Source organism: Sceloporus occidentalis, unplaced genomic scaffold (genome assembly GCF_023333645.1).
Source record: "Sceloporus occidentalis isolate IW3139 unplaced genomic scaffold, rSceOcc1.0.p SCAF_206, whole genome shotgun sequence".
Taxonomy (NCBI): Eukaryota; Metazoa; Chordata; class Lepidosauria; order Squamata; family Phrynosomatidae; genus Sceloporus; species Sceloporus occidentalis.
In genome coordinates, this window is record NW_028317186.1 from 770,510 (window position 1) to 788,019 (window position 17,510).

Genomic DNA, 17,510 nt, shown 5'->3' on the forward strand with positions numbered 1-17,510 from the left:
ACGTTGCTGATGTGTTACGGGAGTTTGAAGAGATGGTTTTCACGCTGAAATAGGACCATGGAATACAATAATTATTGTAATACTAATAATCGGTGGCGTCGCTACAGGGGGGCAATTGCCCCCCCTAGGTTATTCCTTGCCCCCCCCCTGTTGCCCCCCCGCCGAATTTGGAGCCACCCAGGACAGTCCCCTTGACTGCTAACGACGGCATGGTGCCGGTGCTAGCAGTCCCAGTCAGGTGCTAACAACGGCACCATGCCGTCACTAGCACTATCTTACCTTGATGGAGGTCTGTGGACCCCCATCACCACCTACCCCGGCGATCTGCCCCTCACACTGAAGGGCATCACCAGGGCCACCCAATCCGGCCGGTGACGGCACGCGCAATGACACGATGACGTCACCGCGCAACTGCTCAGGCATCTAAGCAGCTACAGACCCCCAACATATACCGTTGGAAAGGTAATTATATGTATTGAATTAAAAAACTTACGTTAAAAAAACATTTAAAAAAAATGATTTAAACATAAAGTAGTTAAACTTTAAAAAAAAAGTTTAAGTATTCTAGCTAAATGATCACTGTGGTAGCCAATGTTACCACAGCGATCATATATCTATAAAAAGTCACATTCCCTTTTTAAAAATGGCCGATGCTAATTTTTAACCCCATGATCCCTTTGATCATGGGGTTAAATTTAGCCAACGGTAGAGGGAGGCAATTTTTGAAATCCTGATGAACTGTAAATATTATTAAAATCAGCCATTTAGCCTGTGGGGTACGTGAGTAACCATCTCATCCCTGCAGCGCCTTGCATTTTTATGGCAAAACTTATTTTTGCTGTAAAAGTGATTTTACCATCATTTCTTTGGGATTGTAAGGGGAAAGAATGGTGTGTGCTTCTGTGAGTGAATGTATGGAAAGAATGGCGTGTGCTTCTGCGAGTGAATGGAGATATGAAAGGCGTGTGAATGGTCAGTAATTAGGGTTGAAGCCTTGACGTGGCATTACTGCTCATGTAGGAAGTTAAATTATGGCACAAAAAGTACACATTTGCAAGAACTACACCCCTTGGCGCATCAAATGAGGGGCTGTATGTGTTTCTAGTACAAACCTGGAGTGCGCAAGACACAAATGAACATGTCGCTATGGTTAGAAAAAACATATTTTCAAGCCAAAGCGACATATTCCATCATTATTTGTGCACTCAACTTTTGTCCTAGAAATACATGTAGCCCCTCATTTGAAGCTCCAAGGGGCGTAGTTTCTTAAAATGGATGAATTGTCTGAATGAGGGAGAGCATGAGTTAATATGTGGATGATTTGTCTGAATGAGGGAGAGCATGAGTTAATATGTGGATGATTTGTCTGAATGAGGGAGAGCATGAGTTAATATGTGGATGAGTTGTCTGAATGAGGGAGAGCATGAGTTAATATGTGGATGAACTGTCTGAATGAGGGAGAGCATGAGTTAATATGTGGATGAATTGTCTGAATGAGGGAGAGCATGAGTTAATATGTGGATGATTTGTCTGAATGAGGGAGAGCATGAGTTAATATGTGGATGATTTGTCTGAATGAGGGAGAGCATGAGTTAATATGTGGATGAATTGTCTGAATGAGGGAGAGCATGAGTTAATGTGTTTGTGTGTATCATAGATGTATAATTGTGGAAGGGCAAAGATGGCACGAGCAGGATGTTTGAGCCTTGGGGACCGAGATGGCACAGGCCGGGTGTATATGGGACAAAGATGGCAAATCTTATGTGTGTTATCTGGGTGCCGGCCAGGTTCTATGTCGGCAGTGTGGACGCCAGGGCTTGCTTTGGGGTGTGCAACCTGTGATCTATGCCTGTAATTTAGGGGGTTTTAAATATACCTTTAATGCCGTGTTTTTATGTGAATTCCAATTGATCTTTACCTGCAAAGCTGGGTTTTTGTGTTATTCTGTAGATCCATATCTGCTATGCTATGTTTCCATACATTATTTATGTGTACCTGCAAATACAGGGTTTGTATGTCTTGTTCAGTTAATACCTGCAGTTCTGTTTCAATGTATTTATTTGATCTATACCTGCGATGCTATGTTTCATATATTATTATTGTATACCTGCAAATACAGGATTTGTATGTCTGATTCTGTTGATTTGATATATACCTTCAGTGCTGAGATCACAAGTGAATTTCAATTGATCTATACATGCAAAGCTGGGTTTGTGTGTTAATGTGTTGATCTATACCTGCTACCGGCAGCAGGGTCTAATATTTATATATATATATATATATATATATATATATCGGCAGAAGGGACTAATATTAATATATATCGGCAACTGGGGCTAATATTAATATATATGGGCAGCAGGGGCTAATATATATATATATATATCAGCAGTAGGATCTAATATTAGGCCCTGAAATCCTTTAGTGCAAAAGTTAAGGTATTGTGTTGTTTAAAGGATTTCAAGGATTAGTCGTACTAAATTGTGGCTTCAGGCTTCCCATGTTGAATGATCAAGTATTGTATTGTCCAATAACAAAAGTATCATTCCATAGCACATTACTTTTGGCTATATATATATATTTATATATATATATATACCGGTGTGTGTATATATATATATATATATATATATAGTTTTTTCAGTGGTATGATTTAATGGTGGGAATTATTAATGCCCCCCCCAGTTTGACTGTGGTATCTTGTGTGCCCCCCCCTATATACTGTTTCTAGAGTCGCCACTGCTAATAATAATAAAAAACATTATTTAGCTGTATGAGGATTATAGAAAAATAAAGCAATAGTCAGAGATCAGGAAATTATCAATATGAATTATTTTTTATTTTATGGCTTTTTTAGGTTATTAATGATTAGAACTGTTGTCTTTTGGGGCTGTTTACTGTCGGGACAGCCACAGAGTCTGTACAAAGCCACCTGTCTCCTGGGCATACCTCCCGAGTGCCCCTGTCTTGTTTGGCCAGTCCCTCTTCAGTTTCAGGACCCCTCTTTCTCACTTTTCTAGGAGGTCAGAATGTTTGCTGGGTATGAGGGGATCGCAGGGTTCTACAGTCCTAAAAGCACCGATAATGTGTATAGAAACAGCAGGGAATGGGTTAATAAATTAAACGGTGTAAATAAAACTCTTTATTCTTCTACTAAATTGCTTATGGTGTCATGCATCCTTCTGATTGGAACATCAGTATACGGCACGATGTCAACGGCAGCACCCAAATCAAACAGAACTGCTTACCATACTAGGAAAGAACCACTGTATGCCCATTGCATGAAAGGATGTTTTACTTTAATAAGAGAGTGGCAAATAAATGGAACAGCCTCCCAGCAGAGGTGGTAGAGGGTAATACAGTGAGGGGATTAAACATGCATGGGATAGACATACGGCTCCTGAATCTAAGACGAGACCAACGACTGATTAAGGGTTGAGTCTTTACAGCAGGGGAAACATGCAGACCCTAACCCTAACACCCAAGCCTAACCCCCTACCTAACTCCCCCCGCAACCTTAACCTAACCCAAACCCCAAACCTTAACCTCATTCCCAACCTTAACCCCTAACCCTAGTTTTCTAGCCACTAGCATTAGACCTCTCTATGGTGGATGCCACCGACTGGTAGAAGATAAGTAAGAGTCATATTTTATTAATGTCCGACAAGTCTTTTTTGGGGGCAATATTTGAAAGTTATAAAGATAAAGTGGCGTGCAAACCACTAAAAAAACCCCGGAATCAAGACTGTTGGGTGTGTTTTATCGTTCCGTTGGTATTGATAAATAAATAGGTATATATAGGATGTCTTGTGCTGGCGTGATGGAGCTCGTCGTCATCGTCACTCCACAGCCCCTCGGAAACACTGATAATTAGTGCGTGATCTCTGACGGCTAATTAAATGGCTAATGGTTAACTTATTTTAACCTCAATTATGGAAGCCCTCAGGTAGGATGGTGCTCTATGTATGTAAAATAAACAAAAAAATTTCCAAAATATTTTGCTGTTTTCATGTTTTTTTTTCAGTTGTAGTTTTTGCCCCATAATATAAAGTTTTCAGGCAGCTGCATATCAGCCGTTTGTATGATTCTCACTCTGTTATCTGACCCCCCCGATCTACTAAACCCCCCGACTCCTTATCATACTGCCTGTGGGGGGGCAATAGAATGGCTCAGTCTTAATCACCCAGCAGGACTCTCTGACTAATGAAAGTCTATGGAGGAAGGGACTTCATAAAGCATCAGCTCAGTGTGGTGTTTGAGCCGGGAAAGTCACCCAAAATATCACCTGACTGACAGCAACGGCGGCCTCCAGGTCTGCAGATAAAAGAAAATTTACTGGAACAAAATGAGATAAAACCAGGTTTTTTGTCACTGACTGACATTACTGTATACAGTGCTGGGGGTTATATTACTGTATACAGCGCTGGGGGGTTATATTACTGTATACAGCACTGGGGGGGTTATATTACTGTATACAGCGCTGGGGGTTATATTACTGTATACAGCGCTGGGGGGTTATATTACTGTATACAGTGCTGGGGGTTATATTACTGTATACAGCGCTGGGGGGTTATATTACTGTATACAGTGCTGGGGGTTATATTACTGTATACAGTGCTGGGGGTTATATTACTGTATACAGTGCTGGGGGTTATATTACTGTATACAGCGCTGGGGGGTTATATTACTATATACAGTGCTGGGGGTTATATTACTGTATACAGCGCTGGGGGGTTATATTACTGTATACAGAGCTGGGGGTTATATTACTGTATACAGTGCTGGGGGTTATATTACTGTATACAGCGCTGGGGGTTATATTACTGTATACAGCGCTGGGGGGTTATATTACTGTATACAGCGCTGGGGGTTATATTACTGTATACAGCGCTGGGGGGTATATTACTGTATACAGTGCTGGGGGTTATATTACTGTATACAGCGCTGGGGGGTTATATTACTGTATACAGCGCTGGGGGGTTATATTACTGTATACAGAGCTGGGGGTTATATTACTGTATACAGTGCTGGGGGGTTATATTACTGTATACAGAGCTGGGGGTTATATTACTGTATACAGTGCTGGGGGGTTATATTACTGTATACAGTGCTGGGGGTTATATTACTGTATACAGCGCTGGGGGGTTATATTACTGTATACAGCACTGGGGGTTATATTACTGTATACAGCGCTGGGGGTTATATTACTGTATACAGTGCTGGGGGGTTATATTACTGTATACAGCGCTGGGGGTTATATTATTGTATACAGCACTGGGGGGGTTATATTACTGTATACAGCACTGGGGGGTTATATTACTGTATACAGCGCTGGGGGTTTTATTACTGTATACAGCGCTGGGGTTATATTACTGTATACAGTGCTGGGGGTTATATTACTGTATACAGCACTGGGGGTTATATTACTGTATACAGCGCTGGGGGTTATATTACTGTATACAGTGCTGGGGGGTTATATTACTGTATACAGCGCTGGGGGGTTATATTACTGTATACAGCGCTGCAGGGGCGTAACTAGACGCCTCAGGGCCCGGGTGCGAGAATCTGTTAAGGGCCCCCCACCCCCTCACCCCCCCCCCAAAAAACATGATTTTTACCCAACAATTTGTTTTCAACAAATTCCACAAATTCAATTTACATATTGAATCATATCTGTAAAAAAATCAAAGAAAAAGGGGCGCATGTACAAAGGGCATAATCCAGGGGCGTCCAAGTTTTTTCTGCAGTGGGCCACTTCATCAGAATTGTATACGTGCGCGGGCCGCACTCATTTTTCACTGTGACAAAAAATATGGCCTTTAATAAAATATGCAGATTAAAATAAAGTAAAATGACACAAAACCTTTACTCTTCCTCTCACTGATTTCTGGGCCTTGAAAGTTTTGCGACTACAAATTCAGGATTCCCTAGATTTATTCTAGGGATGAACTAAAATGAAAATTCTGGACCAAAACATTCAGGGTTCACTTAGCCAAAACCGAAAATGGCCCCCACCTTTAAAAATAATAATAAAAACTCACATGTTTAATAAAAGTAGGTAACACACAATTGGACAAAATTAGCAATATGACTTGGCATGATAGGAGTGTGATTGCTAACAGCAATCACACTCCTATCATACCCAGGCAACCAGTAAATGCTGGTACCTAGGCATGATGGGACTGTGCTCGCTGTGATTGCTGTTAGCAATCACACTCCTATCATGCCAAGTCAGCCAGTACATGCTGGTACAGGGTGGCTGTAAGTGATGTGCAGACCCCATACTGCTGGCAGCATCACTACACAAGGGGGGCAGCTAGCTAGGTTTCAGCATGTACTGGCTGACTTGGCATGATAGGAGTGTGATTGCTAACAGCAATCACAGTCCCATCATGCCTAGGTTCCAGCACTTGCACATCCATCCAGTAAATGTTGGAACCTAGGCATGATGGGACTGTGATTGCTGTTAGCAATCACACTCCTATCATGCCAAGTCAGCCAATACACGCTGGTACAGGGTGGCTGTAAGTGATGTGCAGACCCCATACTGCTGGCAGCATCAATACACAAGGGGGGCAGCTAGCCAGGTTTCAGCATGTACTGGCTGACTTGGCATGATAGGAGTGTGATTGCTAACAGCAATCACAGTCCCATCATGCCTAGGTTCCAGCACTTACACATCCATGCTATCACACACACACACACACACACACTCATTTATTCATATAATAATTCATTCACAGATTCATTCCCTCAATCACACACACTCATTCAAACACCCTCCCCACCCCCTTACCTGCACTGCAGCTCCCTCGATGCCGCTCACAGACTTCAGCAGGGGGCGCGGCCTCCCTCTGCCTTCTCTGCTAAAGCACAGAGGAAGTAGGATGTCACGTGAACTCCGCTTCCTCTGTGCAGTCCAGAAGTCCCTCCCACAAGTAAGTAGCAGGGCTTGAGGTGCGGCCCGCGTAAGATCGGTTGCCCTGGCTGCCGATCTTACGCGGGCCGCACCTCGAGGTCTCGCGGGCCGCATGTTGGACGCCCCTGCCTTATTTAAAAAAACGGAAAAAAGATTTTGGGCGACCCCTGCGACCCCGGTAGTTACGCCACTGCAGCGCTGCCTGACTCCCTCTTTAATTTCTAACAGAATTTCTAGGCTGTGGAGCCCTGTCTTCTGTATATTTAATGAAGTGTCTCTTGGAACAGTCTATTCCTCTGAATGACCGACCTTTTTAATATACCGAGAGACAAGGAATGAAATAATGAAGTTATTATGCTGTTATTCTGCGGCACGTAGCTTTCGTCGCATTGGTTTCTCAAATTTTATGAGAACAAACACCTATAATAATACCGAGCTACGCCCGACGGCGGCAGCCGGCCATTTACATAGAATCAGGCGTTAATTCCCATTTGTTATTATTTATGCTAATGAGCCAGGATTTGGTTGATCTACAAATCCCACAGCAATCCTAATACGATATGAAAGGAGACATTCAAGGGGTTAACCGTCACTTAACCTACATCAGAACAACCATATAGAATATCTCACTAAATAATAAAATAACGTAATGTTTATTGATTGACATTAAAAAATATATAAAATATGAAGAAAAAAACCCACTAAAAATTAATTTCTAAAAATAAAATAAAATTAAAAAAAACAATTTTTTTTTTTTTATGGTCCAAAGTAGCAACTGCGTAGATTTCCGTAATTATTACATTTATTAACTAAAATAATATATATTATGGCTGACTACAAAGTGTCCTCAAAACCGCTAAAAACACAAATATTTTTATTGTTATTATTATTTATTGGTTTATATGGCGCCATCAAATTCCGTAGCGCTGTACAATGGGTAGACAGGACATAGCAAGTAGTATGTAACATAACGAATTGACTTACAGAAACAACAGGTGAGGAGGGCCCTGCGCTCAGGAGCTTACAATCAAGAGTTACGGTTACGGGGATGAATCATTTCTGACAGGTGTAAAAAAAAAAGTACACAGAAAGTGTGCCTTTTTTCCCACTTGACCCCCCCTCCAACATAGACTCTGGCACACATATGTAAACACACTTACACGAATTACACATACTCACACTCACTAACGCAGACATTCATTCTAACATACAACTGAAATGAGGGACGTATTATTACGCCAACAGTCTGAAAGGGGTTAAAAATATACCATCAAAAAGTGCCACTGATCCACATCCATATTAACACACAAGGTTTTAAGAGGCAGCCCTGTCACTTAAAGTTACCTCCTTATGCTCACATGGCGTGCGGCCATGGATGTCCACCCACTGGAGGCAGATCGGGGGAATGTGTGGCGCTGTCAGCCAGTGGTCCGCTGGGCATTTTCCCGTTATGACCAGATGGCCAATGCGAGGACAACGTACGTGAAATAAGATCTTGTTTTGTTATTATTAGTGTACATTCCTGCATACCGTTGAAAATCCTCATTTATTCATTAATTTATTTTTAATAAAATGTACAAAATTACATACACTAGACATATTTTCTTTTTCTGGCCCAAATTCGAGGAAAATTTTACTTTATTTTTTAAATCTGGGGAAATATGAAATCCTTTCACATAGAATGACCCATAAATCTTTCCATATAGAAAGCCGAAAGATTACAGAAGTGGGTGTGAATTGTCACACATCTCTGGGTTGCGCAATTTATCTCCCAGGCACATGTACCTGCGCGACGGAACGTAAGATACGGGAGGAATTCAGACTGGAAAAGAACATTCAGTTCAGCTACAAATGAATATGATGCATATCACGCCGTGCCTTACTGTACTCAGCGGAAATATTTGAAGTGGATCAGTGGCACTTTTTGATGGTATATTTTTAACCCTTTACAGACTGGTGACATAATAATACGTCCCTGAAATACTCATCAGCACGGACATAATATTATGGCGGGTTAAAGCAGCAATCTCCTCCATGTTCCGCCCCCAACTGGCGGCAGGACGACTGTTGCTGAGTTCTGTGCTGAGTGATTATTCTGAGAACGTGATAAATCAAGGAGTAAGTGACATGCATGTTGGCAAAAGCCGGGGGGGGGGGGGGGCGCTGGCACCCTTTGGCCCTGGAGGCAAGCAAAGTAAAGTGGCTGACATATTTTTGGCCCTGAGGGTAAGCAAAGTTAAGAGGCCCCTGAACTCCCATGGTCCCGTGTATGTATACGCACAAACTCGTAATCACTCACACTCACACACTAACATGAAGCTTGCCTTATGCCCTCCTCTCATGTAGCACAAGCTACCAGGCTGCTAGTGGGGTCACTTAATGTGACCCCAGTCCTCTCCTGCCTCCCATAGTGGACCTGCCCAATTACCCCCAACCCAAGCTTTTCTCTGGCAAAGATATCCTTATCTGCTGTCAAACTCTAAGAATAAAGTAGCACGGTCCTCACACCATGAGTCAAATCCACATTCAGGGGTGTTGATGACATCATAGCGTGCCTTTTTCAGGCGTTGATGATTTTTTTACATTTCTGTGATGAACTGGATATTCCAGCCGGCTGCTCTTTTCCTGCCGGGCTCGTCTTCACCCCTGTCAACGTTTTAATTATATAGAAGGTAGAGTTTAATTACAGCAGAGAAGCATGCCTCTCGTATAATGCGATGCGGTCGGCGGCCTTGATCTATAGATCAGCTTTAAGCAAGGGCGCCTTGCCGCTGTAGTGTTAGCCAGTTTGTGGATTTCAGCAGCAGATATAGCAGCCGGTATAGGTCAAATTGTGTCCAGTATAGGAAAATGCCCGTGGGCTGGTGGCCAACAGCACCACACACTAACCTGATCTGCCACCCCAGGGGCTGACTATGCCCGGCCGCGCATATCCAGACATTAGCCACCAACTGTGACATCTGTCTCTGGTTTCTGTTTCTCGAGCGTCCCCTCGAACTCTTTTAACTGTAAAGGTAAACATAAAATCCTCCAGGGGAGCAGAGAGGGGAATTAGGGGAGGAAAGAGTAGCATGGCAGAGGCAGACTGGCCAAGAGGGGCAGGGGAAAAATTGCTCCCCCCCAGGCCAATCCAAAATTTCATTTAACAGGACCTGTCCACTTGCGGAGGCAGGAGCGCAGTGGGGTCCCGTAACTTGATAGTACATGACCCCACAGTAATATCACCGCCGATGATGATGGCAGTGAGTTGCGGGAGATGTGAGGGAGTGAGGTGCTGTGTGTGTGATGGGAGGGAGGTTGTTTTAAAAAGTATTAAATATAAATAATTTATGGGGCGTTCAATTACCGGGTTAGGGGGCAAAGGGCCAGTAGGCTGGGATTTGCCAGCCCTCCCTGGGGCACGGTGATTTGGTGCCCAAACAGGGACTGGTCAAACTAAACAGGGAGACTCTGCACATTTAGTGTAAACAAAAGGTGGGATGCTGGTTAACGTACATCTCTATTAATGCCTGAGAACATCGCTCAGAGCCGTGCTGCGGTTACGCAACCCAGACACACCTAACGCCATTATATCTGATGATTAATCCAGGGGGGGGGTGAAGAGGCCAAGGTGTCCTAAGAGCTTGCATTTTTGTCATAAAGGTGGCTGCATATCACAGACGCAATTGTTTACACATTCAATTTGCTATCGTAACCATCAGAAGAATTATCTTTGTGTAAGAACTTGTGTAACAGACACATCGGTGGCCCTTTAACACTTTTGGAACAGCACCTGAAATACTTGTAAGGAAGAACAGTTGGGTCTTGTCTTGGATCTGCCTTACCCTGGGGCTCGGTGGTGGCGGCAGGTTGGGGGGGGGGGGGTTGGGTTGCCGTTGCTCTTTTATGGAGCTTGAAATTTCACAAACATCCACAAGGTGGCGCCAGGAACCAGAACCCAAAACTCCCAAAATAATTGGTGGGGAGGGGTGACAAATGAAGCATTAAGATTACTTACAATGAGTTTTTATTGCTTTTACGCTTCGGTTTAGATCTGCAGGACATTTTAAGGCAGGTTGGGGTTCCTATGGGATTCACAATTTGCCTAAATCTATAGATAGCTTAACTTCTGCTGTATATATAAATAGTAAATACACATTTCCCTGAATTAACTGTCTAGTTAATCTAACTAGAAGAAAACTATAAAAAATTGGCATGACCTCCCAGGTGAAAAAAAAAAAAATCTTTCCTTACCCCTGGCACTCAAAGAGTTACACTCCACCCTTCATATGCGCTTTAATCAATTAACTGAGAGGACTCTTTAAATTAAGGAATCTATGTAGGAAATGTGTTTGTCTGAATAATTACCGCCAGTCAGCCCCACCACGGGTTTGGGGAACAATAAGGAGACCCCCACAAACCTGTGTGCATGCATGAAAATGTATTCATTTATTTCAATGCAAACACTTTTGATTGGTAGCTTCAAGAAGCCAATCAGTGTTGAAAATGACAGACAAGGGAGAGGGGGGGGATGCGCTGCAGCTTCTACCAAAGATAGAATAACGCATATCAATGTACATTAAACTTCCCCTACAAGGAAAAGTCAAATTGGCAACACATCTTTAACCCAAATCAGAGATTCTAGAACCATTTCTCTTATTGAACAAAGATAGATGTAGCGTCTTTGGTTGCTATTGAAATGTTTTAGCGCCACCTAGAGGGAGGACCGCAGCATTACATTTACCAGGTTAATTCTGATCTTCTAGATCGGGTGGCCCTTGGGACCCTCTAAGTTTTGTTAGAAACCCAGAATCTTTCGGAAGATCAGCCCCATTTGGCCCTACCGACTCTGCTCGTGTTTCATGCTGTTAAGATTCAGGAGCCGTATGTCTATCCCATGCATGTTTAAATCCCCTCACTGTATTACCCGCTACCACTTCTGCTGGGAGTCTGTTCCACGCATCTATCACAACTCAGTAAAGTAAGAAAAAAAAAATAAATTACAAAACAAATATGACACATGGATGCCAGTGAAGCATTTTAATAAATAACACATAAGATAAAGGGGACACATCGTTTGGTATAAGACAACAAAGCAATAAATATTTGTATCTTACTTTCTAATTTATATATATTTCCTAAATTTCATGTAAACAGTGCAGATAGTACAGTACAGCTGGAAGACCGGAGACCGGAACTCTTCGGAACGCTGAATTTTTACACACATTTCCAATTTAAGAATAAATTAAAAATAAATAAAATACAGAAATTAAAGGAGACACAACATTATGTCATATTGCAGGAAAATAAAATAAAAAAATAAGAAATTTTAATTGCTGTAATTAAATACAACTTAGCAAGAAAACATTAAGAAAGCAGCAGGGAAGGCATCACGACACAAAGGGACCTTCTTTAACCATGCAATTCTTCAGTGCCTATGTATAAAATTATATATAATATATTATTTTTATTTAATATTTTTTGCCGAGATTAACCTTTGCATCAAAGTAACAGAAGGCCAAAAATAATGTATCCAATGCCTTTTATTACCCGACTGACCGGTTAAATCATGGTGGGTTCTTCTACGGGTCTTTTAAATTCTATAATTCTAAAAAAAATTCTACAAATAGAAAATCGACCAAAGCTTTGCCTCGTTTGGCTCTATAGAACGTAAAAGTTTTGCAAAGTGCGTTAGCGGTAGAACGTTTTGTGGTTATATTTTTGGGGTCTTTGGCCGTTCTTCTACGATGACCAAGATCCTTCTGTTTTATAGATTGGATTTAGCCTCTGACAATAATAATAAAAAAACAGCTGTTTTTGTACATTTTTTTCTTCTAAGCTTTCTTGGTTATGATTCTGAGGTAACTTTTCCCCGCACAGACCTTCTAAAACGTCCTACTCATCATGCTCAAAGAGCATTGTGACAGAATGAGCTGTCATACAGGGGCCCAAGGTAGTCAGAGATGGCTCCAGCCTGGCTGCCAAACAGGCAGGAACTCCATTGTTAAACTAATCCCATTAACAGGATGGCTACCAGGGGGAGATTCAGTAGGGGACTAAAGTGTTGGGTTGTCTACCTGTTTATCAGTGTTAATTTATGTTAATGAAGTTCTTTGGCTATATCAGTCTATGTTTTACTACAATAAACTGTTCATTCCTGCTGTACTCAGTTCAAGGTAGTTGCGTCTACTTATTGGGTACACATAGCAGGGTTCCAAGGTGCGCATGCTGGCTGGTGCTGGAAGTGATTCCGGAGACAACAGGATACATGTGGGTGATCTCTGGGAGTTACTACGGCTCTCTTGGTGAACCCGTTACAAGCATTCTCTCCAAAACCTTCGCACGTACCCTACAAGCAGAGGGACGGTGGGACCTTCTTGGCTTTTGTTTGATCAATGATTGAGAACCATCATTTTGGAGCTCTGTGCCATTCAAATATCTAAAGAAATCATGGCGTATATTATAGAATATAACATATAAGCCTTCTTCATACAACTCCTAAGAGTTTCATTTATGGCCAAATCAGATAAGTGGTCCGCTCTCCAGAGAGACCCAAGCATTGGCCGTGTCAGAATCCCTTAACTCGCATACGTGGATCCTCCTGAAAGATCAAGGATGGGGAAGAAGATTATGAAAGCCGGAATCTGTGGTACGGTTCAAGGATCGGGCTCGTTGACTAAATCTTTAAGAGAATTGGGGTCAATCTCCATCAGATGATGGCCGGAGTGTTCCCTTAATGTTTTAAGAGGGCTGTTACAGTAGCCGCGCATGATAGAACATATAAAACCTAAATTAGTCATAGATAAATATATATTTGCATTATAAATAATTGTATAGTTTGTACAGACACATTTATGTTAGAGGGGCTTATCACCCAACCAGTAGCTACAGGCTAGTGGCATTTTTTTGATATCTCCGTCCAGGGGGTGGCTGAGGATGCTACGGATGTCGCTGGTCACCACCTGTTCATCTAAAATTGGTCACCTCTGATTTAAGGCATAGAGAGAAGAGCCACGTTTATATATCTGAGTGGAGGGCAGAGTACAGGAGATGCTTCTATTCCGAGCGATACCCTACTCTTGTACATCGCATTAGAAGTAGGCAGATCATGGATGTTCAGCTTGGGTCGAGAGCGAGACACTTGCCTGCCTCGCCTCTACATTGTAGGGTCCTCGTGAATATCGTTTTAGACCCCGAAACACAAACAAAGGAGGCATTTCCAGCTGTCTCTCCTGTTTCGCTTTTCTGACTGTTCCTCCTACACAATCCCAAGGTGGCACCAAGGGCCACGCAGCAAAAAGCTCCAAGAATAAAACAATAAACTCAGAATGCGCATGGACAGAAACGGAAGGAGCTAAAACTGTCCACATCTATCTGGATTTTTAGGCACAATTAAAAATGGCACCCCCAGAGGGATAACTCCCTTAGTCCTGTACACATACACTGGGTGTATTTTATGTGCTTTAGGGGCCCCCACCCTTGGGGTTTTTGGTCCATTTGATTTCGGACAATGAATGTAGTATCCCGCCCTTTCAGTTCGGATGTAATCGGAGAGCTCTGCTGTCACTCACACTCTCTCTCTCAATGTCTCCCTACCTTCTCCGCCGACCACTTCCGTTGAATGCCTACGGATTAGCGGAGAAAGAGCGGTGCAGAAACGCTTCTCCTCTTCCGCAAATCGCTCTGCATTATTCTGGACTCTTGGAGTACTTCTGCAAATGGGCGGAGCCACTGAGAGCACCACGGGGACAGCCTCTCCCCTGTTCCTCCAATCGGGAGAGGGGGTGTGCACAGAGCCCCTGCCCTTTTGCAGAAGCGCTCCGGGAGGCCTGATTAACGGAGCTGATACCGGGGAGAAGCAGACGAAGCGGAGCTTCCCGAAAAGTAGAAGACAGGGACACAGAAGCGGTCGGCGGAGAAGGTAGAGAGACATTAAGAGAGAACAAGCAGTCGTTCTCCGCTTCCTTTCTGTTTGTTTCGTTGGGGTCCTCCTCGTTTTCAGACATTCATACGAATTAGCAAAAAACCCCATATTTTTCCTATGTTGGCTGAATAAAAGTTATTAAAGTTGACTGAAGATTCCATCTCCTCTTGGACCACTACAGCTATATTCATTATCCTTACACTATAGCGGCCTGCACTGGATAACGTATGGTCAAAAAAAAAAAAAAAAAGGTGACAGCACTGCTGGGAGTCAGATCTTTGGAACATTGTTACAACCTAAACAGATTCTGGGTGTAGTTCCCTTTGCAAACCATGTGGTGGCGCTGTTTGCTTTTGGTGTCTACAGAGATGGTTCATCAAGGTCCAGTTCTCTGTCCTGTTCTCTGCGTTACCTTAAAAAGCTGAATTATTTTGTAATAATTAAAAAAAAAATTTAACACGATAATGAGCTTCCTCCCAGCGGTGGGGTCACCACTGGCCAGGGCAGGATATTTAGATTTCGATATATACATAGAAAGCAACATAGCGGTTCAAAAAAAAAGACTTCTTGGTAAAGCACATAATGCTGCCAGGTCCCCATTGGGAAAGAAATGTTTTTTTTGCTCTATACATTGAGCTATCAGCACACTAGAACATGTATACATCACACTATGTCCTCATTACCATAGCAACAGCCTCTAGGAGAAGCAACATTCAAGTAAACTAAATATTTCAATTCTATGGTTCCAAGCAACTCAGTAAGTACTGTGTATAGTTCAAAACAGGCACTGAATGCCCATCTGGTCTTAAAGGGGCAGCACAGCATTAGGACCGCCAGAATCCCGATACATTCTCCGTCGCATAAGCTGGGATGTACCTTTTTTTGAATCTACTCCATACAAAGTGTGTGTGTGTGTGGTCAGGGCCACCATTACTGGGGTACAACCAGCCTGGGCAAACAAGGGGGCTGGTCTCCCTTATGTGTCATGGGCTCCATCACTGGCCCCAGTGGCCGTGTCTAGGCCCTTGCTGGCTTTCAGCACTTTGTGGCCCGGCGGCCTCTTTTTAAGGATTGGGGTTCTAGTGGCCCCATTGCGTTTATGGGGCAAGGTGGCTCGAGGAGCTTGTGATGGGACAGGGCAAGGGTTGAGGTTTACACCGGGTCCCAAGATTTCTCATGGTGGCCCTAGGTGTGGTATCGTATTTAAATCCTATCATTAATATGGTGCCAGGCAATGCAGGCAGTACCTCCAAAAAACATGGCGCTTGGACTTGTCCTCCGTAAACTGTATAATCTATATCCTTCATAAACAGGTTACAGACGGACCTACATGGACTAAAGCTTATTGATGTGTTGTGCTATATCAGTGTACGTCCTAACGAAGCTGCGCACACACGGAAAAAATATTCAAGCGACAGATTTCTACATTTTGTGTCGTTTAGAACTATTTCAGCGCCGCGAGCTTTAGGCCGATAGGACATCCCGGGTAATATAACGCCAGGTAAATAATCTACCGGAGCCCTGCCGATAGGAACGATACGTAATCTTATCTTACATTTCTGGAGCAAAGGACACACGCGCACTTCTAGAACGGGTTAAGAATCCTAAAACGAGCAGCAAGAGCAGACAAGAGGTCGTGGGCTGTCAAGACTTGCTGGGGCGAGGTTCCCCGTTACTGATCTTTGGCGCTGTTGGCCACCCCACTTTCCGCTCGTAGTTTCTGGCTACTGGCGTCGTTGTAGCTGATCCAGTGCACCAGCTCCTCTGGGAACTCAGGAGATTCCACCTGTTAAGAGAACGCAACGTTACTCAGAAGGTCACAGCGAGACAGGGCTGTCCGTGGAGGTCCGTTGCCGTATTGAGGCGCCATGATATCCCAGTGCTTTGGAGATATCTGGTTTCAAGATTTCCCCACCATTGATGCTGAGATTTGTGGCAACAAATCTCCCTCCCCTCCCCCACAGAAAGCTGCCTGAACCAATCATCATCAATCAGCGACTTAATGGGGAGGGATAATCATGCATATCCCGAGAACATGTAGTGACTATGGCTGCTCCCATGGTGTGGACAATACATATAAGTAAGTGACCTGGGCTTGTATCGTGTAAAGACCTTCTTTAGGATCTGAAGCTGGGGCCACCAAAGACTTCTACCACCCACACACGTGTCTGCGAGCCTCACCTTCCTCTTGCACATGGACTGCACCACCTTGTCTGGGGAGTTTCCGATGACATGCTGCCGGCTCAAGAGCACGGCACAGATGAAGCCGTCTTTTGGAGACACGAAGCGTTGTTCCACGTAGAAAGCCCTGTCATCCCAGCAGAGCAGGCGAGTCTGGATCTCAAACCTCTCCAGCAAGCGTAGAGAGCGTCGGTAACGGACCGTGCACGCCGCCATTACCATGCCTGCGCCCAGAGACTGTATGGCTCCAAAGAGCCCGCTGCGGGTGAAGTAAGACAAACGCGCAAAGTCGGCCTCCCTGAGGTAGCGGGAATTGTTCATATGGAAGAGGAAATCCAGATCGTGGGGCAGGACCAGGCTTGAGTAGGTGTGCACCTTCAGTAGGTCCTTCACCACGGGCTGGAGACGGGCTCGGAGGACAGCCAGGAAGACTCGCAGGAAGTACCAGACATCCAACAGAGAAAACAAGATAGTGGTCAAGCCCAGGATTAGAACAAGTAACCACAT

At 43.6% G+C, this 17,510-nt stretch overlaps 1 protein-coding gene across 1 annotated transcript; it reads right to left on the reverse strand.

Moving 5' to 3' along the window:
* Window positions 1–16,494: 16,494 nt before the first annotated feature.
* Window positions 16,495–17,510, reverse strand: LOC149277888 (protein THEM6-like). The gene is made up of 2 exons (XM_089502618.1): window positions 17,004–17,510; window positions 16,495–16,608 (listed from the first exon to the last, which is right to left on the reverse strand). Exons 1-2 carry the CDS (start codon window positions 17,508–17,510, stop codon window positions 16,495–16,497), a joined length of 621 nt encoding a protein of 206 aa, XP_089358744.1.

Excerpts from the sequence above, each read along its gene's own strand:
- LOC149277888 (XM_089502618.1), bottom strand. The coding sequence starts at position 17,510 with ATGTGGTTACTTGTTCTAATCCTGGGCTTGACCACTATCTTGTTTTCT. Across the intron at positions 16,609-17,003 it reads AGTCCATGTGCAAGAGGAAG|GTGGAATCTCCTGAGTTCCC; the intron begins GTGAGGCTCGCA and ends TTCTCTTAACAG.